At 38.7% G+C, this 24,526-nt stretch overlaps 1 protein-coding gene across 1 annotated transcript in view; it reads left to right on the plus strand.

The window, feature by feature from the left end:
• The window catches only part of uba7 (ubiquitin-like modifier activating enzyme 7), a 45,031-nt gene that overhangs the window by 16,760 nt on the left and 3,745 nt on the right, over window positions 1-24,526 (plus strand). The window contains exons 18-21 of the mRNA XM_024270501.2: window positions 237-438; window positions 520-602; window positions 2,854-2,946; window positions 5,063-5,254. Coding sequence (XP_024126269.1) covers window positions 237-438; window positions 520-602; window positions 2,854-2,946; window positions 5,063-5,254 — 570 coding nt within the window. The remainder of the gene's footprint in view (window positions 1-236; window positions 439-519; window positions 603-2,853; window positions 2,947-5,062; window positions 5,255-24,526) is intronic.

Consider the following 24,526-nt stretch of genomic DNA (forward strand, 5'->3'; position numbering starts at 1 on the left):
AAAAAAAAAAAAAAAAAAACCTTTTACTTCAATTTTGTCTTCAATTTCCCTATAAGGGATCCGTACCTTGGGGAGTAATACATACAATAAATATATTTAAAAACATGTTTTCTAAAAGTTAAAGTAAATCACAGAACACAAACACTGGAGCTCTGATGTCAAAGGGTTAAAAAATCTTTAAAAAAATTGCAAAAAAATGTTGATGTTAAAAAAGCCTTTTTCTTGTGTATTACCAGAGTACTCACATAGCATACGTGATGGCAGCAGCTAACCTCTACGGCCAAACCTACGGGATCAAAGGAACAAGAGACGTCGGCTCCATCAAGCAAATCGTGGAGAAAGTTCAAACGCCGTCTTTCACTCCCAAATCGTCTGTGAAAATTCATCTTACCGACAAGGAAATGGAGGAGGACAAACAAAAGGAGAGCGGCGATGCTGGTCAGTCACTATAAGTGCTGTTATCCTCTGTTTCTACAGTTGTCTCTTCACATCCTTTCTCCTGCTGGCTCTTTGTCACAGAAAAAGCCCAGCTGGAGGAGCTGAAAGGGAAGTTGCCATCCCTGAAAAACTCTGCTCAGATGCACTCCATTGACTTTGAGAAGGTAAAGTCTCCTCGGCCTCATGCGCAGACAGAGCAGTAACATCCATAGGTGGTTTTTACAGCGTGTCACAAAGTGACAAAGTATGGAGCCAAATCAGGGTCATAAAGATTTGAAATCTCCACCGAAAAAACATGAAAAATTCAAGCTAAAATATTGAGTTAAGCTGAAAAAAACCCCTAAAACTAAAGTGTCTGAAACTTTATAAACATAATTAATTTCAGCTACAGATTTTCTGTTTTTCAGTTTCAAAATAATTTTCACTTTCATCTCTTTTTTTTTTTTTTTTAGTTTAGAATCTGAAAGTTTCAGGTTTGAAACTTTTGGCTCTTTCTGGCGTGTGGGGGCGGGGCTTGCACAAAGGACTAATCAAAATCAAATAGGAACAATAACATAAATACAAACTAGTGTCTTCACTCTCTAAAGGGTGAGTGAAGTCTTTGTGGGTCCTGATGGTTAGAGATGGAACCATTCAGTCAAGCCACCATTCGACTCCTAGTTTTATAGACATGATTTTGATTTTTTCTGATTTTCTTTTCTCAACACGATGAATTAAAGGTATTTTAAGGCCAAGTATGTTTTCTTTTTGCCCCCTACATCAAACTGTCTGTTTTCCTGCTAACAGAAATGATTCAACACAAATAAACAGTTATATAAAATCCCGAAATGATCATAAATTCCGTCTTACTCGGTTCATGTTGTGCTCCATGTGACGGACCACTCCGTTTTTTCCTCCTCTTCCTTCCTTTTTTGACCTTAAAGCTGTCCTTGAGGGCTTCCTTTACTGCTTTTACGTCCTTAAAGTTTTAAGATGCACCCCCACCCCCTTCACCAAGCTTCGACGGGGGCTGCGTCAGTTAAGGAGGGGGGCTCCAGGCAAAGTTATTATGTCAAACTTTTGAGTTATTTTATATTTATGGTTTTAGTTATTACATTGTTTTAACATTTTACACAAATATGAGTGGTGTGTCGAACTGTAAAAAAAAAATAAAAATAAAAATGCAATTTGGCGCCCCCTTCAGCAGATGGCGCCCTGGGCGGGCGCCTAGCTCATCTATGCCCAGGGCCGGCTCTGACTGTTGTCACTGGAGATTGGTCAAAGTTGCAGTAAAGTTGCGATGAAAATGTAAAGTTAGCAATAAATCTCGGGTTTGCTTAAATTTTTGTCAACAGATCGCAACATCACAAAATCCTGGAGGGTCTGACTTATGTGAAACTTTTAAATCCAAAGGAGCTGCAAGAATTTCCTAGGAGAGGAGCGCAGCTGAAGAGCACGCAGCTACGCACACACACTCATCGAGCCTGCATGGAGAAATGTCATCTGCTCCCAGACTAACCAATTTTTAAATTTCTGCAACGATGAACATGTTGAAGAGTTTGAATCGTTATTTTTACCGATTCACAAAGAATCATTACATCCTCATAAAAACTCAAATGGTTCTTTAAGTCTGTCGTAAAACAAATAAAGATGACGTACAAGAGGCATCTTTCTGGAAAATAATTCTTTTTTTTTTAGTTTGAAGAAAAAGTGTCATCATCTTTAAAGGGGTGTGAATATTTATAAACTTGACTGTAAGTACATAAATCCCCAAATATGAGCTGAAAAAACCCCTGAAATGTTTCTATCAGTTGTGGTTGAGGGGACATATTAAAAAAGTAGTTAATGAGACGGAAACACTTACTGTACAGAACACCTCCACATGAAATCACAAAGGGTCCTTTTAACCCAAGTCCAGATTACACATCAGGACAAGGATTGTTGCTTAAATCCCCTAAAATTCCCAGTCAGTGCAATATTGCCCCAAGTGCAGAAAGATCTTGCAACCAAGGAAATCCAAACTATACATCTGTGATGACCAAACTTCTGCTTAAAACTTTAGTGAGTCACAGGAGGGGTGACAGCGACGTATGATGGAGTAGAACAGGAACAGATTGAGTGTCATCTAGGATAAAACAAGAGTCCAAACTCCCCTCTCTCGGTTCTATCCCTTCATGGAATGTGTGTAGGAGGCTTTCAGAGGCATCAGGTTGCCGCCGTGGAGCTTCCTCATAGCCCCCTAAGCCATCCCAGAGTGACAGTCAGCCTCTGCTTTTGTAAAGCCGCAGACGCATGACTTCATGGGCCATCATCACTCCAGAAATCTGATTTCCACTGGATGCTGGTGATGCAACCCCAGAAAGTCATCATCAACTTTAATCTGATGCTTTTTCTCCTGAAGATACCTTAAAAATACGTTTTGTTGTCCCTCTACAGGATGATGACAGCAACTTCCACATGGACTTCATTGTTGCAGCGTCCAACCTGAGAGCAGAGAACTACGACATCCCTGCAGCTGATCGCCACCAGGTCAGCACCCTTACTGTCTGAACCAGCGGGGGAAAAGTGAAAAAACTAAAATAAAAAAAAATAAAAAATCAAATATCTGATTGCTCCCTTTTCCCTTGGGTCCAATTTTTGTTAAGTCGGGGCCTCACACACCTGCCCTAAAGCCACAAAAAGAGCCTGCTCGGCCATTGTTCCCAGAGCAGGGCTAATCACTGCACTTTACCTGTCGCCTGAGAGGTGACACCTGAGCCAGGCCTTGTACCAGCCGCAGCTCCAGACAAACAAAACCAAGACAGATGGAACCTGGGGGGAGGGGGGGTCCAGCCAGAGGTCCACAGAAAGAGAGAGAGGCCCTTGTGTAACCATTTTCACGTGCTGGCTTTGGTTTGGGAATTACTTCAAATGTAGTCGTCACCAAAATCTGTTTGTAGATTTGTCTTTCCACAAATGTGTGAAACTTGTTGACTTATTTATGGTTATGTGGTTTATTGAGACTTAAAACAGAGAGAATGTGGCAGTTAGCTGTGTGATAACTGTGGGCCAGTATTCCTGGACTGCAGGGACCACACATTTTTAGCTAATCTCTGTTCTTACTTTGCCTTTGAGCAAAACTTTTGCCTCGCCATATAATCATAACTCACCAAAACATGAACACAGGACCGGCCCTGGGCATTGGCGACCTAGGCGGCCGCCAAGGGCAGAAATCACGTTTCGCCGAGGCGCCATGCAGCCCTGCTTGAGCCTACCTAGTACCCAGTAAACATACATTTTTGAGACGGTGAATGAACCCTCCCCCAAATGGTGACATCACAGGAGGAGAGGCCGTAAAAAATATGGATGAGAGATAAGATACATTTGGAAGCCATACGAAATAAAAACACATGATATCCAAAGGAAGTTTTGAAATTATTATAGGATGGAATAGGACCTATGACTTGGCAGCCATTTTGGAGCAAAGTGTAAAATTTAGCAATTTTTAAATTTACGTGTAATACGTGAAAAAAAAACTTGTTTGAGCAATCTTCACAAAATTTTACACACATTCTGCCAGCTTAAGTCTACATCCACAACCAAAATTTGATTGACCTTTGACCTCTCATACAGGCTGCCATCGTGAATCTTCTAAAATAAAAATTACCTTCACTATTTATACATTTAGGACAAATCCGAATTCTTCCGCTTCCCCTCCGACTTCTCCCTACCCCTACATTTGTTAGGGGCAGGGTCATCGGAAGTTTAGAAGTTTACATTTAAATGTAATGACTTTTTAAAACCGATGTTGTGTATTTTCCGAGCGCTGGCAGCTACGCGCTAATGTAGATGATCGGGCGAATAATGATGATGTCATCGAGGCGTAGTGTCATCCGAAATTGAAGACACTGGCTATGTCTGAATCCCACTCCCTCTCAGATAAACTTAAGAATGTTTTGCTGCCAGGGGAATCCAAAAACCTATTTTTTGCCGACTCATTAAAAATAACACAGACCTGTTCGTTATGACCAAAACATTTGCTATGGAGATCGAATCAATAGAAAAATGTTTTTAAAATAAATTTGTCACATGTTGTTCTGACTTGGCTGACCGGGGCAGAAGGGAGAGGGAGGGGCATGTAGCAACCAATCAGCAAGTGAGGGTGGATCAAACTGACTGGCGGGGGAGGGGGGGCCAGACAGTCAAAGTATTTAGATTTGTAAAAAAAATGTTTTCTCAAAATAAAGTTTTTATGTGTAAATGCCAAATTTGCTGCTCCACATACCTCTTTTACAAACTTTCAGATAATTTGTATTTTGTATCTTAAAACAAATTAACACATTATAATTTTTTTTGTGTATTGTTATATTTTTGGATCTACAATCAAAAGGACAACCCTGAAATCTCTAAAACATCCCCAGACTGATTCTAGTGGTGACAGTATTATGTTTACTGCCTTTTGGAATAAAGAAGAAAATCATCTGAAGTCAAATTTGTACTCATTTTTGAAGTATAACGGGTAAAAAACAAGGAAAAAACAATAAGGTGTCAGTATTAGAATACTCTTCCATAAATGTTTTAAACACAGAGATAGGTTTGATGTGTTTGAGCGACCCTGCAGGACATGAATTTGTTGAAAAGACGACCTCCCCTCTGGCTTTTGCAGAGTAAGCGCATCGCTGGGAGGATCATCCCCGCCATCGCCACAACCACCGCCGCCGTGGCGGGCCTGATGTGCCTGGAGCTGTACAAACTGGTCCAGGGCCACAAGAAGATGGAGTCGTACCGCACAGGTTTCCTGAACCTGGCCGTGCAGAACTTCGTCCTGTCGCAGCCGAGCCGCCCTCAGGACTTCCAAGTGAGTAGTCCTTTGAGAGAATCTCATTCCGATCTATGAAACGTTGAGCTCAAGCAGACACTGTAAATACATCCATCGTGTGATCCTGTCAGGTTAGTCCGTTGGCTTTTATGTGAGTTGATGTGATGGCTCTGGGGGTGGAAAGCATTAAGGCATGAAAGGGTGTGCTCATAAAGAGGGCCCACTGCTTACTGTCAGTCACTCCTGCATAAACCCAGACTTTAGAGGGCTCAGAGTAATCCGGGGGATATCTCAGCGCACACAAGGCACTGTGTTTGGACAAATTAAGTGAACTTAAGGCAACTTTTGGTCAACAAAAGAAGAAAGGACTCTCTTCTGAGACATCTGAGAACATAACAGATTCATTTGAAGTTATGGATGTGAAAATGTCCTATTAAACTTTATAGCTGGTCTCAGGATCCAGCTGTTGGGTTCTGTAATCGGATATGAAACGGGAACGCAGCAGTCACTGATAGACAGAGGTCAGCGGGTGTCGGCACGCGGGGAAACTGTGTCCTTGGTCGTCCGTTGAGGGTGGGGGCTCTGAGACACGGAAGATCTGGTTTCAGAGAAAGATTGAGCATCTGCAGAGAGGGCGGCTGCAGCGATGGAATCAGCTCTAAACGCAGACACGTCTTCCCCGTTGAGTCGCTAATGTTTGGACATTCCTGCATTATTACTTTCTGTCCAACTTTTTGGTCGGATAAACACCACATTCCCAAAGCAGCATGGATTTTTATGGAGTTTAAGATAATCCAGGAAGCTCTAATTCACTTTCTTTTATTAGATGGAGGTTAATAAACTGAATCCTCCAGAAACAGTAGTTTTTCAGTTAGTTTCCATTTCAGATTTCAGAAGGAGGACAATATTTTAATGGATGATTGTAAATCTGGAAACTGTTTTTAAATTAGGAATTAGAACAAATAGTAATTACAGAGACTTTTCTTTTGCATTGAAGCATTAAAGGTCTAAAGTACTCGTGTCAAAGTCAAGTGGCCTGATGTTATCTGGTGCTCATTTCTAACTTGTTTAATTTGGACAAAATATATTATTACGGAGAGTAAAATATTGAAAGTTATTTAAGGTTTGAGTTGATTTGTTCTGGAATAATATTCCTGCCTGTTTTTATTCATAATTATGTTAAAAACTTAAGTGTTTAAAGTCTTAAAAATGGGCATTCTGATAGCTTTTTGAACTATTTTGGCATTTACTGAGATTTTTTAGGCTTTTTAAGCTAATATTTCAGCTACATGCTAGCTGTTTTGGCTAACCAGAGTTTTTTAAGCTAATTTGGCATTTAGCTAATATTTTACCTGGCTATCAACTTCAATGATTTCAGCTTTTAACTTCACCATTTTCAGCTATCAGCTTCAGAATTTTTAACTATCAATTTCAGCATCTTTAGCTATCAGCACTACAGTGACGTGCGGTGAGGCACTGATGTCATCAGATTTGCAAACTTTACGAAGGGGCCGCCCCCCCGTGTTTAGAAATATTAAATAAATATTTATATAAATAAATAAAAAAAACTTGAAAGCTCTGACACTATCTGGCAACACTGCCTACAGAGCAGCTGATTCACCATTTGACTGACAACTGCTAAAATGTTGTTTAAAATTTAAATTTAACATTTTACTTCTGTTTACAAACTGTAGCATAAAAAAAAATCACCAAAATTGTTGTTATTGACTTACTTTTACTTATGAATGAAGTCTTTAGTTTCTTTCTGAAGAAACAGATGAATGTTCTGTTTGTAGAAGTCTTGCTTCTCTTTCTTCAGTGTTAAAGTCTCTCTGTCTCAGTGGAGATCACGACCAATGATGTGTCTTGAGTTTATGTGTTTAAAAACCAAATTTTACATTCAGAAATTGATGCTAAACAACATTAAAGAGTAACTGGACGGCTGCACTTGTTTTACTACCGCTAAATCTACTATTTTTTAGCCGTGGTGTCACATCCACTCTCTGGGCTCAGCAGCCCCCTCTGCTGGTGGCATGTATATCGTGGTGAGGCAGGCGGACTGTCTGCCGCACCGAGTGTGTTTTTGAAGCGCTTTTTTAGCGGATAAAAAGACTAAATGAGTCCCAAACTGAAACCAATGTAATCAGAAAGATAGCAAGAGATAAACAAATCAGGTCAATTTAAAATAAAGCACATTTTATGATGATAGAAGGACTGAAACAACACTCCTGATTCAAAACGATAAAGAAATACATAAAAATGCAATTTTAAGCTTATTTTTTATTTATATATGTCATCCACCATGAGAAAAAATGCCACAAGAACGTTAAAAAACACCAAAAACACAATTTTCTTCAGAGTGAATCAACAGTTCTCTAAAGATGGAAGTGAATGTTAAAGACGCACAAAGCTGTTTTAAATAAACACAGTAAAATAGCTTAATAGAAAATGTGTTTAAAATATGTTATTTCTTATAATTGAAGCCTATTTAATTAAATTCCTTTTTTATTTTCTCGTTTTTTTAAGGATTTCAGCTGAAACAGTGGATAGTCTTATGTTTTTCACCCCCCCCAGCATCGAGCTCGTCGTCTAGACATTATGTCACCAGTAAAATGTGTAATGTCATGTTAAAGCTGTCAAAAGAAAGTAAACCCCGTCTGTACAGAAATGTTGAAGTAACGATTATGACATATTAAAAAAACAGCTAGCATGGAGGGATAAAAACATAAAAAAGGATTTATTTCTACTGTTTAGTCTCTCAAATCCATGTTTAAAGAGGATTTAAGCTGCAAATCAGTTCTGCAGTATCAACATCTCAGTTTACGTTAGCGATCGCTGCGATGTTTCCACTCGTGAGATCAGTCACAGCTCATTAATATCAAATAACAATTCTCACGTCTCACTGATGGTGCAGGTGGCCCGGCGGTTTTTAGGACCACATCAAAGCTTCGTTCTGCCTCTCGGATAAACCGTTTCTGAACGGCTTCTTCTTCTCATCCTGTTTCCCAAAATAGGAAGTTCCCCGTGTTCTCTCACGCTGCTTTCCTGCATGTTATGGGGGCAGAAAAATGAGCTGCTCTCGTCCGCTCAGAACCGAGGGTTCTGTTTTCTGGGTTTGTTTGGAGAGATCGAGCAAAGCAATGACAGAAGAGGCAAAAGAGTCACTAATTCTGCAAGTTTTGACACTAAAAAAGCTGAATTTGGTCTGTAATGTTCTGCAGAGACAGAAAAAAAAACTTTGGTTTTATGGCTTCTCAGTTAATTGTTTACATGCTGTAGTTATGTAAACAATTAACATATGTTTTTGATGATGACTGTATTACATGAATGCATCAAATGACTTCACTTTATATGTGCTGAATGCTGGATTAACTGCATTAGTTGACTGTCAGTTCCTCATTGGAGATGAAAGAAATACTGATTTAACCGCTTCATTCTCTGCAAAAAGTGACACACAGTACTGTGTGTGAGTATTTTTACCCTAAAATAATAATTACTTGAGTAAGAGGAAATTAATAAATGGTTAAAAAATGGATTCAAGTACAGAGTAGCTGATGAAACTAACATGATTTTAAAAATCTCTAAAAATGTTTTAATTCCAGCTTTAAAAATGTGAAATGTTCTAACAAAAAAGTCTCATCATCTTGTTTAGTCTTTTTTTTTTTAGAATAAATTTGTGATAGACAATATTTGCAAGCGTGTTTGGCAAAGACAAACATCTAAACACATGCTTTCTATCATTAAATAGATTGAACGAATTTTGTTTTTTACAGTCACGACGAGTTGGAGTTATTTGTAAATATTACGATGCAGTTCTGCTGCTTTAGTGACTTGAAAATAATTTTTGTCAGAGATTCACAAGTGATCAATGTGGTTGGAAAGTCAAAGCTAAACTATAAGATGAGATTTACTTTTAGACATATCTGCTCAATGCCAAAACAGTTAAATGTTTACTAATAATTTTGTTAACCATAATTTTCTTAGGCCTTCCAGAGTGAACTATATCCATATATGTGATCATATATTACATTTGACCAGTAAAACACGAATTATTTATGAAATATTAGCTATATTTCATGAATTTTACCCTACCCGGAAGTAAAATGGCTCGATTCCTGAAGCTCCGCCTGCCGCTGCGTGCTGCTGCTGGTGGCTGCGTCATGACGTCATCCCAGACAAAATCCGTGTATTTCTCCCACGAAAATAATCCAAACTTCTTCAAAGATGGATGTACATATGATATATCTACCTTTAGTAGGTCTGGGGCCCGTTTCAAGAAGCAGGTTTTGTTGGAACTCTGAGTTCGTGAACTCCAAATTCGGCAAAACTCTGAGTTTTCGGTTCCAGAAAGAGGGATAACTCAAACCCGGGAAAGTGGGCGAAACCAAGCCCGTTCCAAGAAGCAGGTTAGGATGAACTCAGAATCAATCACTATGGTAACTGAGTCTGTGAACGAAACCTGGTCGGTAGCAGGTTTTCTTCAGGAAACTTAGAGTTCTCTGTGGTCTCCGCCCCTTTTTAAAGTGAAAGATGTTCAAATATGAGTTCCTCATTAGCATTTAGAGAACATTCACATCAGAGACGTCATGTTTTCACCACGTAGAAACGAAAATGACATGTTCATTCAGAGGATCATGTAGAGAGGAGGCTGATTAATCCAGAGGAAATGTTTTTTACGTCGGTAGAGGATTTGGAGGACACGAGTCGATTGACTGCAGTTTCCCAATTCATTTTTATTTCAGCGATATTTTAAATAGTTTTTCCAGGGACTCGCTATTAAAAAATACAGTTTTCTTTTCCTTATTTTAAACCCTTAACAATAGGAATTAAGGCATGTCAAGCACTGGAGAACCATGTGGACTTATCCACCATTCGGAACTTGCATCAGACATTAGCTCAATTGATAGCAACGCTGCCTCCCACTGTAAAAGTAGCGAGTTCGATTCCCGGCTACGGAAAGTTATTTTTACGTTTAAAAAAATTCGGCGAATATTTTTTAAGTCTTGAGAATTAAAATTAAATAAATACTTTTTTAACATATGCCAGGCAGCTACAGTTTCTTTTTAGCGTGCAGTGATATCTGTGTGTGTAGGTGGGGGGTTACGATCACGGAGATTACTTATTAGATTGGTAACAGATCAAAAACCACTCCTTACTCAACAAGAGACAAAATAACCTTCCTGACATTATTTATTCATTATTAGAAATGATTCAAATAACTGCAGATATTTTCTCTCTGTTCTACCGCTGCAGCTGTGTTGCTTTTCTTGCAGAAAATGTTCTCCTATAGTCGCATTTGCTTGAAGGAACTTATCAATTTCCGTCGCCGGAAGTACGTAACTCAGCTGTTTGTTCCCGTTGCCATGGTAAATCATGCTGTCTTTGCTCCATTGATCGGGGCTTTTTATGGTTGCGACGCTCACACCTGATTCTGGTTCTGACAACTTCAAGTTGATTGAATCAAACATTTTCAGCTGTTCTGGAACCGAAAACCCTGAGTTTGAGAATTTTGAGTCCAGTGACTCTAAGTTCAGGTTCGAACTCTAAATTTGTTGAACCTGCTTCTTGAAACGGGCCCCTGGTCATCGCTAAACTGCTTCACAACACAAACACACGCGGCTTCTGTAGGCTGTGCGGGACGGGGTTTTAAGGTAGCGCCTTAAGGTAGCGCCGCGGAAAAAGTAACACCTATTTGAGCTGGAATTTATTGAAGACAGGACACAAATGGAATATACACGGTATTCTGCATCTGAAATGAAAGTTTTTTTTTTTTTTTTTTTGCTGATTATCACTGGTAAGGGGATAAATTGAGTTTTGTGTAAGCCAGGGGGCGGAGCTTGCAGCACAGACTCTTCCTGGGAGCTGTTTGAAACGATCTTACATCAGCATGTTTCCAACCGCTCGTTTTCGTGGGTATGGGAGGGGCTTCTGCAGACAGTGTAGGTTTTTATTACGCTTTGGGGTTCTTTATAGTGAGGAATGAACAGTAAAATGCACTTAAAACTTCAAAACGTACAATTTTCACGTTAGGGCTCCTTTAATTGTCCTTCATTCCTAAGAAAAAAAAATCTATTTTACTTAAGCCTCCAAAAGCCACGCCCCCTCAGAGGAGATTTTGGAAACTGAGGCTTCAGATCAACATGAAAAACAACTTTTTAAGACATTTAGGTTGTGGGATTTTGGTCAAAAACCTTCATAATCATAATTAAAACACTACTGGAAACGTTTTTAATGAAAAAAATAGTCAAGTGGATTTTAACATATCTCCACACATAGTTGTTTTATTGATCCAAATCAGCAGAAAATAAATAAATAAACAAATAATTTCTTCTATAAATCTGCTATGTCATAAAAATGACAAAACCCTCATGTGCATTTTATTACTGCAGCGCTACATACTTCAAAAGGAAACTTTTTAGTTTCACTTCTGCAGCTGCACGAGCTGCAGCCTCATAAACCGGAGCCGATCACCCGAGGCCACACTGAGACGCGCTTCAGCTGTGCGTTGAGTCCGTCCATCCCTGCATCAGCTTGCCCAACATTCTTCATGAGGATCGGCAGCTTCCATGCCAGCTGGTTGAAAGGGGCTCCCTCTTTACCTGTGCGTGCGCCGTTATAACCTCCCCCTCACCTCAGGCCGTTCTCAAATGAAATTTTGCGTTGGAAGCAAATCCCCTGACCTTCCAGAAAGCCACTTGTGCTCACACTAGTTCTTTGTTAATTGCATGCAGAAGACGGCCTTCTTCCTGCCTTCACAGGAAGCCGGGTATTGAAACCAGATTTTCCAGGGTGCATGATGGGAACTTTCCAGCTAAAGGTTGTGGAGAGCACCAGGATTAGACATGTGTTTATCCTCTCCAGCCACTTTAAGACCTCCTCCAGGTTACTGCATTCATAAAAAAGGTTGCATTTGCAGTCCTTACAGCGGATCAGTTTGCTATATGATCAGTTGAAGGTCGCACATCTGTCGCACAAACAAGAGAAGGAGAACACAAAGGGGGGGTTTACCTCACATGTGGTTAAGTCTGTGCTGCCCCCCTACCATGGTGCCAGTAAAGAAGTGGGGTGAACATGATCCCATCCCCTCCAGATTCCCAGAGGAGCGGCGGGTGCATTGTGCACAGTGTGTAACTCAACACGCAGACATGAATGGTGCCTGTGGGATAATGACTTATCTGTGATCAGAATAAAAGGCTTGTGCCTTTTGTTGTTTTCCAGAATTGATTTGCTGGTGTTGTGCAGGCTGCTGTGATATTGTTCCGTCACATGTTGTTCCACACTCCATTGTGTTTCCCCGATGGTCCTTAGTTTCTCATCCATCTTTACCCTTCCCCGTTAGATCATCAAACAGCAACACGTCTGTTTTTGTGGCAGCAAGGACAGCACATATCGTTATTTAATGCTTTATTTCCCATGATACTCTTTAGAGCAACTTTTACTTTGTTAGCATCTCTTTTAGGTGGTTGAGTTAGCTTAAAGCTTTTATTTTTAAGTCTTTCCTCAATGTATGCTCACATTTTTATCAAAATGCTATTTAAAAAATGTTATAAATATATTTCGTTGTACATATTTACTGGATTACAAACATTTCTGGATAAAAGTGTCAACTTTGAGGCAGGTGGATCTTTGTGTTTTGCTACCTTGGTGGTTCGTTTTTGTTGTTTTCTGTCCCATCAGGCTCAGAATAACATTGAGACTAAACTCTGTCATCAGGTCAGAATGAAGGTTTAAATGCACAAATCAAATACAAACAGATCAAACGGGTCATTAACTAACAATTAGCTTTTTTGGTCAAATGGCATCTACTGAGGGTTTTATGCTAATTAGGAGTTTAGCTAATATTTTAGCAACATGCTAACGTTTTTGACTAATTTAGTTTACAAAAGATTTTTAGGCTATTATGGAGTTAAGCTAATATTTACGCAATATGCTAGCTTCTTTGGCTAAATTGGTATCTACTGGGTTTTTTTATGCTAATTAGCAGTTTAGCTAATATTTTAGAAACATGGTTGCGTTTTTGACTAATTTGTTATCTACTGAGTTTTTTAAGCTCATTTAGAGTTTAGCTTCTATATTAGCAACAGGCTAAATTTTTTGACTAATTTAGTTTACTGAGGTTTTTTAATACAAATTTGGAGTTTAGCTAGTATTTATGCAATGTGCTAGCTTTTTTTGGCTAAATAGGTATCTACTGATTTTTTTATGCTAATTTGGAGTTGAATTAATATTTTAGCAACATGCTAACATTTTGGCTAAATTGTTATTTACTGAGTAATTGATTGATTAGTTGATTGGTTTATTTCAAGCATAGATTGTGAAAAATACAGAACAAAACACACAAATATTTTTGAGTTTGATTGTACTGAGGTTTTTAGGCTAATTTAGAGTTTAGCTTCTATTTTAGCAACAGGCTAACGTTTTTGACTAATTTAGTTTACTGAGGAATTTTAGGCTATTTTGGATTTTAGCTAGTATTTAATCAATGAGGTAGCTTTTTTGGCTAATTTGGCATCTACTAAAGTCTTTTGGGATAATTTGGAGTTCTTCTCATATTTAAGCAACACACTAAATGTTTTTTGCAAAATTGACATGTATTAGAAATTTTTAAGCAATTTGACTACATTTTTTTTTTTAGAAATTTACATCAACTTCAGCGCTCCTTCATAATTCTTTAATGAAAGTTCGAGTCTTTTAGCAAATTTTGCAGCTGTCTGTGAAGAATATTCAAGATTCAAGATCAACTTTATATATCCCCGCAGGGAAATTCAGTAATCCACAACATTTTGTGAAAAGCTTTTGCATTTTCAGCAATAAGAGTAAATTGTGTCACCATTTTCAGCAAAAAGCGTTCTAGCATAATCAAAGGTAATGCAACTCTTTTAGTTACAGTTGTTTTTGCTGATAAACTTTTGTTGCAAGTGGAATCATTTTAAATGTATCAATGCTATAAATATCATGATTTTAAGATAAAAATCATTTGTCAAAGTGAACAGGAGGATTGGACTTCCTCAAGCAGCCAACAGTTTTATCTTTGTTCTTTGATCGTTTGCTGAGATGTTTTAGAGACTTCAAAGCATCACTTCATCTCATCAGCAGAAATAATAAAAAAGTCAAACATGCTTATAAAGGATGCTCTGAGTGTTTAAAGAACATTTGCCAACTTTTTACTGGATTGCATCAGTTTATTCATAGAAGAGAATAATTTGGCCCTAAAAGTCCAATTACAATCATCTTTTGATCTGCAGTCGAGTGTCTTGTGATTCTAAAGCATAAGAAAATACAATGATACATTTATTAAATGTGGTTTAAATGGCCGACATTTGAATGTATTTTGTTTTAGAGGCCTTTGAGTCTGCAGTCTTTTCAGCAGATAGATCTTGCCTAGTCCACAGGCTCCTGCACGTCGTTGAGCGTATTGACTCAGGACCCCCCCACCCTCGGGCGCTTCAGTCTGATCTGTCAGGTGGACCGCCGTTATCTTCACATTTGAAAGACAGACACATTGAGATTCTGTTTGCTGTTTTACACGTCAATGAAGACTTTTGGCAAAGGAGCTGACTTTACTTCAGCTCCGCCTCCAAAACTGCTTTTGAAAGGAGCACTTAAAGAGAGATTTTACACTCAGCTGTGACTCTTTCACTCATACGTGCTCATTGTAAATCTTTAGTTTGCCTTCTGGTGTTTTCAGCATCTCCAGAGTTTGAGGCCGACCATCTGTTTCTTTGCTGTCTGTGGTCGCCGCGTCACAAATGACACTCCTGAATAAACAAGAGCACACTTAGCAGGACTGTGTTGGGCTGTTGGAAAAATAAAAACAGAAAAAAAGTTTTCTTTGCTAATTGTTTGCTTTAACTTCCTCTTATTATGTTAGAACTTCCCCAAAAAAGTGGTTTGATCCAGTCCTCTCTCACATTTGCTTTAAATGAGATTCAAAGGATGAGCAGAATATTTACTGTTAAACACACTGGAATATATTCTTTCATTATGAAGCAAAATAAATTTATTTATGAGCAACCATAAGTTTACTTTTAATGTGTTATAATTTGGATTCCTCAGAATAATTAAACTTCTACTGCAGCTGCAGAAACTGCTACTGAAAAAAAAAATCTTTAACCCCTTAATGCCTGAGTTTATTTCCACGTATGAAGGAAAGAGGTTTTTGCTTTTTAATAGATTCTGTATTTGGAGCCAAAGTGGTTTGTTGCATATGTGCGACTACAGGCATTTAAGGGGTTAAATTCAGTCTTTTGTCACGTTTAATGTTAACAAAAACCCTAAAAAATTAAAAAATCATTTTTCTAATTTGCTTTTAAGTCAGTAATTATGAAGGCAAATCTTTTATCCGACTTATCCCAAGCCTGGTGTAATGTTATTAATCTGATGAAAATCATGTTTTTTTTTTTAGTTTTTAACATTTATTTGTACCATTTTTCCTATGAAGGAGATCAAATGTAGTAAGAAATAATTTCGTCTTTGCATTTCTGAGTATTTCTCCTTTTAAATCGCTGTCAAGACTTACGCTAATGGAGGACACATAAAATAGAATTTAAGAGTAAACCTGTGCCTCTGAGTAAACCCGTCTTAAAAGGTGGTGACGGCAAAACGTCTACAAGTCTGAAGCATCCACGTGTAGACAAATAGATTCATCAAAGTTTTTATTTTTGTAATCAGAGCTCAAAACTGTGTGACTGCAGCTCTGATTTTGTTCTTCTTCTTTTTTTTTTCTTGCTACGCTAATGTTAGCTAGTGAGGTGCTATAAGCTAGCAGGAGAGAGTGTAAACAAAGGAATGATGGGAAATCATTGCAGAGTTGCTACAACATCCCGCCCACAACTCACAGGTGAATTTCTCCACCTGCTGCTCTGCAGAAAATCTGTCCTTAAAATAAGATTTGTTGGGGGGTTTTGACTAAAAACAGCACAATCATAAATAAAAGCACTTTAAACACTTTTCAATTCGATAAAAATAAAAGTGGAGAGGGACTTCAACATGTTTATAGAAGCTTTTTAAGTCATAGTTGTTCATACAAAAACTACAAAATAAAATGCATGAGATTTTAAGTTATTTTGAAATGAGTTTAAAGCAAATTATATATTGAAACGTAATTTTTAACTATTATATCGTAAATTCCAATGAATGGTCAAAACGCCTAATGAACCGTAAATTGTCAAATGGATTCTCACGTGAATTATGGCATCAAAAACACATAACAATTTAAAACACAATTGATTTAGTCTTTATTTAATATATATATATTTTTATATATATATATATATATATATATATATATTTAAATTGTTGTATTGAATTGTAAATTTAAAAATGCATTTTTAAATTGCAAATTGAATTGTCAATTACAAATATATTTCTTTTAATTATGACAAAAAAGTTCCATACATATTGTTTTTCCGTATTCAAATTCCATATTCATATAAACTCAATCTTTTGTATGGAATATAGATGTTTACAGTCATTAACAGGGACGTTCTGATTGACCTTTAGGATGATTATTGAAAAGAATCTTAAAGCTTAACTAAGCAGAAAGATATGAAGATAAAATAAAATAATGTGAAGACGGCCGGCAGCTCCTCCATCCTCCTCTTAAAGTGAAGCTCTGGAACAGGAAGCAGTCTTTGAAGAACGCAGCCTGAAGCCACATCAGCCTGTAAAAACGCTCCTCGTCCAGATGATGAGGCTGAGAAAGGGATGTGGTTCTCCCTCCGGCAGACGGAGAGCAGGAGGACGTTTAGTAGTTTACTCTCAAAGTCCAACTGTAATGTTGTAATTTAGACTGGAGCTGTTCATAGGAATCTGTGTGTTTTGGTTTCTTTTGTTTGGTTTCTTTGTTCGGAGCCATTCTGAGTTTTATTTTAAACCTGCGGTAAAGACACGAGACTTTAGGATCATCAATCAGATCTTTTCCCATTCTGGATTTGGTTTCTATGATTCTGTCACATTTTCTTTGTTTTAGACTGTCAGCATGTGTGTGGAGGATTGTAGTATATCTTATATTTCCTTGAATTGATCTTCAGATTGATATTAATTCTAACGGTAGGATCTCCTTTTAGTTCTCAGATTACACAGAACTCGACACAAACCAAGTACTGCTCGTTAGAAAACGATCAAAAGCTTTTATTAACAAATATTCTGCATATTTTTATTTATAATGTTAAGTAGGGTGGCCCTGAAGGGTCATAACACAACACTTTAAGTTCACAACACAACACTTTAGAGTCATAACACGACACTTTAAGATCACAACACAACACTTTAAGTTCACAACACAACACTTTAGAGTCATAACACAACACTTTAAGTTCACAACACAACACTTTAGAGTCACAACACAACACTTTAGAGTCATAACACAACACTTTAGAGTCACAACACAACACTTTAGAGTCACAACACAACACTTTAGAGTCACAACACAACACTTTAGGGTCATAACACAACACTTTAAGTTCACAATACAACACTTTAGGGTCACAACTCAACACTTTAGAGTCATAACACAACACTTAAAGTTCACAGCACAACACTTTAGAGTCACAACACAACACTTTAGAGTCATAACACAACACTTAAAGTTCACAGCACAACACTTTAGGGTCACAACTCAACACTTAAAGTTCACAACACAACACTTTAGGGTCACAACTCAACACTTTAGAGTCACAACACAACACTTTAGAGTCATAACACAACACTTTAAGTTCACAATACAACACTTTAGGGTCATAACACAACACTTTAGGGTCACAACTCAACACTTAAAGTTCACAACACAACACTTCAGCGTCACAACACAACACTTTAAGTTCACAACACTAAGTAAGTTCACAACACAACACTTTAGGGTCACACCACAACACTTTAAGTTCACAACACTAAGTAAGTTCACAACACAACACTTTAAGTTCACAACACTAAGTAAGTTCACAACACAACACTTTAGGGTCACAACACAACACTTAAAGTTCACAACACAACACTTCAGCGTCACACCACAACACTTTAAGTTCACAACACTAAGTAAGTTCACAACACAACACTTTAAGTTCACAATACAACACTTAAAATTCACAACACAACACTTTAGAGTCACAACACAACACTTTAGGGTATTTTTTTTAACATTTTCTGGATCTGATCAATATTTGATTCCAGATTTTTTTGTCTTTGAGTTCATGTTTTGCAAAACAACTTTTTTGGTATAAATTTATAGTTTTGAACCAAACAAAACTGAATCTTGAGGATATGTTTTAACTGAATGTTGTCAGACAGATTTAAAAAGGAGCAGGTTTTTCCTGTAAACACAAGGCAGCTGTCTGCAGTTTCTGACATGTTTGGACGTTCACCTCCATGAAAAAAAGAAAAGTTTAACCCACGAAGTATTAATATAGGTGAAATGAAAGGAAAATTTTCCTAAGCTGCTCTTTAGGTGAATGTAGTTGAGACTTGTTTACATTTGAGTGATCTTTTATGGGATAATTCTCTGTAGCAGATGAAGTATTAACAGTAATTGTGAGGTGAGTTACAGCTGAAATGTCATGCCTTCCAGTTATTGATTTAGACGGCATGACTAATTCTAGAGGAACTTCAAAGCCCCTTAGCAAATGAGAACGCTGGCCATTTTCCAACATCAGAGCAGTAAAGAGTGAATGGATGGAGGTTTGTGTCTTCCACTCCCTCTGATGTCAACCACAAACCTCTCAACCTCCCAGAATCAGGACCGCTGGCTTTGCTTTATGTGCTTCATGGAGCCAAATTTATTTTTAGTGCATTTAAGGTTCAGACTTTAGTCTTAGCCTGTGTTATCTGAAGTGTTGGAACCTTTCAGAAGTTCTAAAATCAAATGGCAGCTTCTGTTTCAGCCGGGATTTGTGTATTTATTGGCTTTAAAGACCCACTCTGGAAAAAAAATGTGTTTCTGGTGTTTTTACTCCTTTTTTTCTGTATTTTTATTTATTTATTAATTTTTTGTCCGCTGCAATTAATGCTACCTAAAATAAGCAAACAAAAATAAGTTGCAAAATTAATTTTGAAAAATAAAATAAATTGAAACTTAAAAAATAACAAGATTAAAAAACTAATAATTGATTTAATATGTTTTTATTTTATTATTGACCTTGGTATGAGCAGGATCATGTACATGGAGGTGTCTATTATCAGAAATTAATGGACTTTGCAAAAAACATTCCGACACGATCAAGCCTCCGTTGTCCAATGATAAGACACCTCATCCGACATTTATATGAAAATGTCAGATGAGATTCCTGTAGTTTAAAAAAATAAATCATACGTTAAATTGTCTGTCATTAATTATTTGTGATTAACGGTCGTTTTATCTACAAAACTCACTCTACTGAGAGCTACGACAACAAAATGAATCCATGGTGTCAACAGGCGCTCCAACACTCAATTTCATTACATAAAATGGCATTAAAGCTTTGTTGAGTTGGCTTGTTGGTCACAGTTCACAGCTGTAGGTCACGACCCGCAAGACTTGAGTCACAACACACGAGATTTGCGTCACCACCCACAAGACTTCAATCGCGACCCACAAGATTTGTGTCCAATCCTTGAGATATGAGTCGCGACCCACAAGACTAGAGCCGTGACCCACGAGACTTGAGTCGCGGCCCAAGAGATTTGAGTTGTGACCCACGAGACAAGATTCACCTATTACAAGATTTGAGTCACGGCCTAGATTTGTGTCGCAATCCTTGAGATATGAGTCGCGACCCACAAGACTTGAGTCGTGACCTACAAGATTTGAGTCGTGACCTACAAGATCTGGGTTGCGACCCTTGAGATATGAGTCGCGACCCACAAGACTTAAGCCGCGACCCACGAGATTTGAGTCGCGACCTACAAGATTTGTGTCGCAATCCTTGAGATATGAATCGCGACCCACAAGATTTGAGTCGCGACCCACAAGACTTGTGTCGCAATCCTTGAGATATGAGTCGCGACCCACAAGACTAGAGCCGTGACCCACGAGACTTGAGTCGCGGCCCAAGAGATTTGAGTTGTGACCCACGAGACAAGAGTCCCCTATTACAAGATTTGAGTCACGGCCTAGATTTGTGTCGCAATCCCTGAGATATGAGTCGCGACCCACAAGACTTGAGTCGTGACCTACAAGATTTGAGTCGTGACCTACAAGATTTGTGTTGCGACCCTTGAGATATGAGTCACGACCCACAAGATTTGAGTTGCGGCTCAAGAGATTTGAGTTGTGGCTCAAGAGATTTGAGTTGCGACCCACGAGACTTGAGTCATGACCCACGAGATTTGAGTCATGACCCACGAGACTTGAGTCATGGCCCACGAGACTTGAGTCAGACCCACGAGACTTGAGTCATGACCCACGAGATTTGAGTCATGACCCACGAGACTTGAGTCATGACCCACGAGATTTGAGTCATGACCCACGAGACTTGAGTCATGACCCACGAGACTTGAGTCGAAGCCCAAGAGACTTAAATTGCAACCCACAAGACTTGAGTCATGACCCACGAGACTTGAGTCGCAGCCCAAGAGACTTGAATTGCGACCCACAAGATTTGAGTTGTGACCCACGAGACAAGAGTCACCTGTTACAAGATTTGAGTCACGACCTAGATTTGTGTCGCAATCCCTGAGATATGAGTCGCAACCCACAAGACTTGAGCCGCGGCACAAGACATTTGAGTCACGACCTACAAGATCTGGGTTGCGACCCTTGAGATATGAGTCGCGACCCACAAGACTTAAGCCGTGACCCACGAGATTTGAGTCGCAGCCCAAGAGATTTGAGTTGCGACCCACGAGACATGAGTTACCTACCACGAGATTTGAGTCGCGATCTATAAGATTTGTGTCGCAACCCTTGAGATATGAGTTGCGCCCCACAAGACAAGGGTCATGACCCAAGAGATTTAAGTTGCGATCCATTAGACAAGAGTTACTTACCACGAGATTTGAGTCTGGACCCACAAGACTTGAATCACAACCCACAAGATTTGCGTCGAGATCCATGAGACTTGAATCGCGACCCACAAGATTTAAATCGCAACCTACGAGACTTGTGTTGCAACCCAAGAGATTTGAGAGTCAGGTGAGCCACTGGAAATAGGTTGGAGGTTTTTGCAGCTCCTGCTGTATCTCTAAATTTGACACCCCTACTAATTTCTGACAGAAAATGCGCAGGGTGGGCCACAAGCTTCCTGCTCAGCTCCATTCCGATGCATCCACTTGTAGACAACCCATGTACATCTTTGTTTTCCTCATCCGAACTGGATCTAAACTGTTCAGGTGAATAGATCCAATATTGACCTTTTTGTTCACCCGTAATGTTAGGTTGGGGATGTGAGGGGCTGTAAGCTAGCAGAAGAGCGTATAAATAGCTGAGTGATGGACAGGCTTGCTTTGTCCCAAATAGTCTCACCCATAACTCAGAGACAACTTTCTGACGGCCTTCCGCCATTCTATTCAAGAAAACAACAGAGGTTTTTCCATGTTGGCTAAAAACAGCATAAATATGATTAAAAAACCACTGGGGATACTTATAACAGATCAAAGATGATTGGAGTGCGACTTTAATGGCGCTAGTCTGGCGGAATTATTTACCTCTGGATCTAATAAACTCCAAATCTCCCCAAAAATGTCAAAACACTTTATAATGAAATGTGCTACAGAAACCATGTAAACTTTTAATGATACGGCTCCACATGAAAAAAGTTGAAGTTTTACTGCTTAAGCTCACAGACAACAACCCTTTTTTAAAGTCGTTTTTGTTTTTATTGTGGCAAAAGAGAAGTTCTTGAGCTTGTGGGAGACCACTTGTAATTGTTCCCAGCAGCCACACTGGTTCCAGCATTCTTGCTGACTTTTTTTTTTTTTTTTTGCTTTACCCTGAATAGTCTGAGTTGCTGCTTAGATGGGCTGATATGTCCGTAGATATGCTTCAGGTTGTCACTAAAGCGGAACATGAAGCATGTGGGAAGGGAGGACAGAGTTTAAAAATAGCTTTCTTGGATTTTTTGAGTGACGTCAACATCAACACATAGTAGAACCCAGTCTGTGCACGAGACCTCTAAAGTATGAGGTGAAACAATGATGTTGCAATTGCAAAAAGCTTTAAAAATACTTTTCAGAATATAACATTGTTTTTAAATCTCTTCTAAAGTATGAAAAAGTCTGTGATTGAATGTGCGTCTTGCAAACAAATGTGCTTTGTGTAAAATGTGGGACACACAAACGTTGGCGCTTTAAGCGTCTCCATAACCTCCTGTAACCATAAGCAGTGTGGAGGTTCTGGTCGAAAAGTTCCTCTTGGCTGCTGGAGCAGAGATAATTAGAGCCAGGTTCAGCCAGGGCTTTGGTATTCACAACCTAATCCAAATTTTGGTCTTCACAACTCCTCCTGCCAGACAGTCTGTGCATGAGCGGAGCCGTCGGACCAGACGACACGTTTGAGGATTCCTGACCCGTTTCAGACGGGATTTTGTGTGTGTGGTTTAGGGGAAAACACCAAGTTTGAATTTGAAGGGGTTTTGTCATCTGTCTGGGTCTCTTTGTTTGGAGGTCAAAGGTTGATTGTGTAGGGAAAGTAATATATAGAAGAAGACGTTTGTGGAGGAAAAATCGGATCTTATGAGAGGCGACTGCTAGTGGAATCCAGGCGTTAGTTATTACAACTAATGAACGTTTTTAAGGTCTTCCTGCTTATTTCATTAAAAGAGGCTGAAGTTCACAATGTTTTAGCATCACAGTTTAGATTTTTCTTTTGCTGTTTTGAGCAAATCCTGAAAAAGTAAATAAACACTTTATTTTTAATTGGTTTAGCAAAGGAAATCCTCTTGTACGTAATCATCAATTGGGTCCAACCAATTGTCTTCATTGGAGTGAAGTACTGTGGTGGTTAGCGCTCTCACATTGCAGTGAGAAGACTGTTTTTTGGCAATTCATGGTCAAAAAACAAACTTCGGCTGAAGGTAAAGTGGTCAAAATTCTGATCGTAAAATTGCAGGTTCAGTTCCTTGACCGTCCATGTCTTTGTCCAAATTTTTTCCCACTCACTATATAGAGTGTTCGCCATTTTCTAGTGCGGTCTGAATCTACAATTCCAAAATCGACTGCACTAGGAATTTCCCAGAAGTCTTTGCAAAAAACTAGCATGCATCGATGCTAACTACATTAGGATATAGACCACAATGCATTGCGGTTGAACAACTTTTACGATTAAAAACGTGTTTAAATGTGATTTCTTTTTAAATAAACCATCCACATTTTCATCATCAGAACACACTGGAGTCACAAATAGACGTCATGAAATGTTGGTGCTGATTTGATTTTCACTTTGTGAAATCGATGACGTCATGTCTGGTGTTTAGAGCAAAAAAAAGTAAGAAAAATAGTGAGCATGATGGCTTATAAAATCCAGGGCACTCACTATATAGTTTTTTAGTAGTCAGTAGTCCTTGGGCAAAACAATGACCCCTTTATTGGTCCTGGTGGTTATAGGCTGGCATCAGTGTTCGAGTGTGTGAATGTGTCTGTGCATGGATGAATCAGACTGTGACTGTAAAGCTACGGTCACATGGCATGTTCCAGGCATCTCTATGGAAACGCGTGGAAATGTGTGTTTTAGGATTCCACATTCTCGCGTTCTACGTACAAAACAGCCATTAAAATACACTTTAAACCAGTTAAACCGGATTGAACTTTGACTAATTAGGGAGTGTTTGCCGCCCAAAGGAGCATCTTCAGCAGCCGCCTGCGCTCTCTGCCGTGCTCCACTGAAAGGCTCAGGAAGTCCTTCGCACCGAGCGCAATAAGACTTTTCAATGCAGCTGGGAGGGCAACTAACCATTTTTATTTATTTTATCTATTTATTTATTTATTTGTACAGCAATTTTAACACTTTTAATTGCTTTTAACAGCTCCATAATTTTAATGCTTTTAATCTAACTTGTTTATAGCTGGTTCTTGCTTTATTTACTTTGAACTTGCCTGTGTGTGTGTGTTTGGAGCAATGGATTTTTGTAAGTTCCTTCGGGATTAATAAAGTACTCTATCTATCTATCTATCTATCTATCTATTAGTGACGTATGGATGGTGTCTCCTTTAACTTACACAAGTGGCCAACTGTTGGAAAATTGAATATGAATGTTAGAAAAAGTAGAATAGTCCCTCCCTACTCGTGCAGTGTGAGTGTGAAATGCACATCTTGAAAGTGTTTTAAATGAGTGTAGCATTAAAGTCCCCCTATGAAAAGTGAAGATCTTCATGGACCGACCTTCATCCAAAATCCTGATTCTT

This window comes from Oryzias melastigma, linkage group LG5, assembly GCF_002922805.2.
Source record: "Oryzias melastigma strain HK-1 linkage group LG5, ASM292280v2, whole genome shotgun sequence".
Classification (NCBI taxonomy): Eukaryota; Metazoa; Chordata; class Actinopteri; order Beloniformes; family Adrianichthyidae; genus Oryzias; species Oryzias melastigma.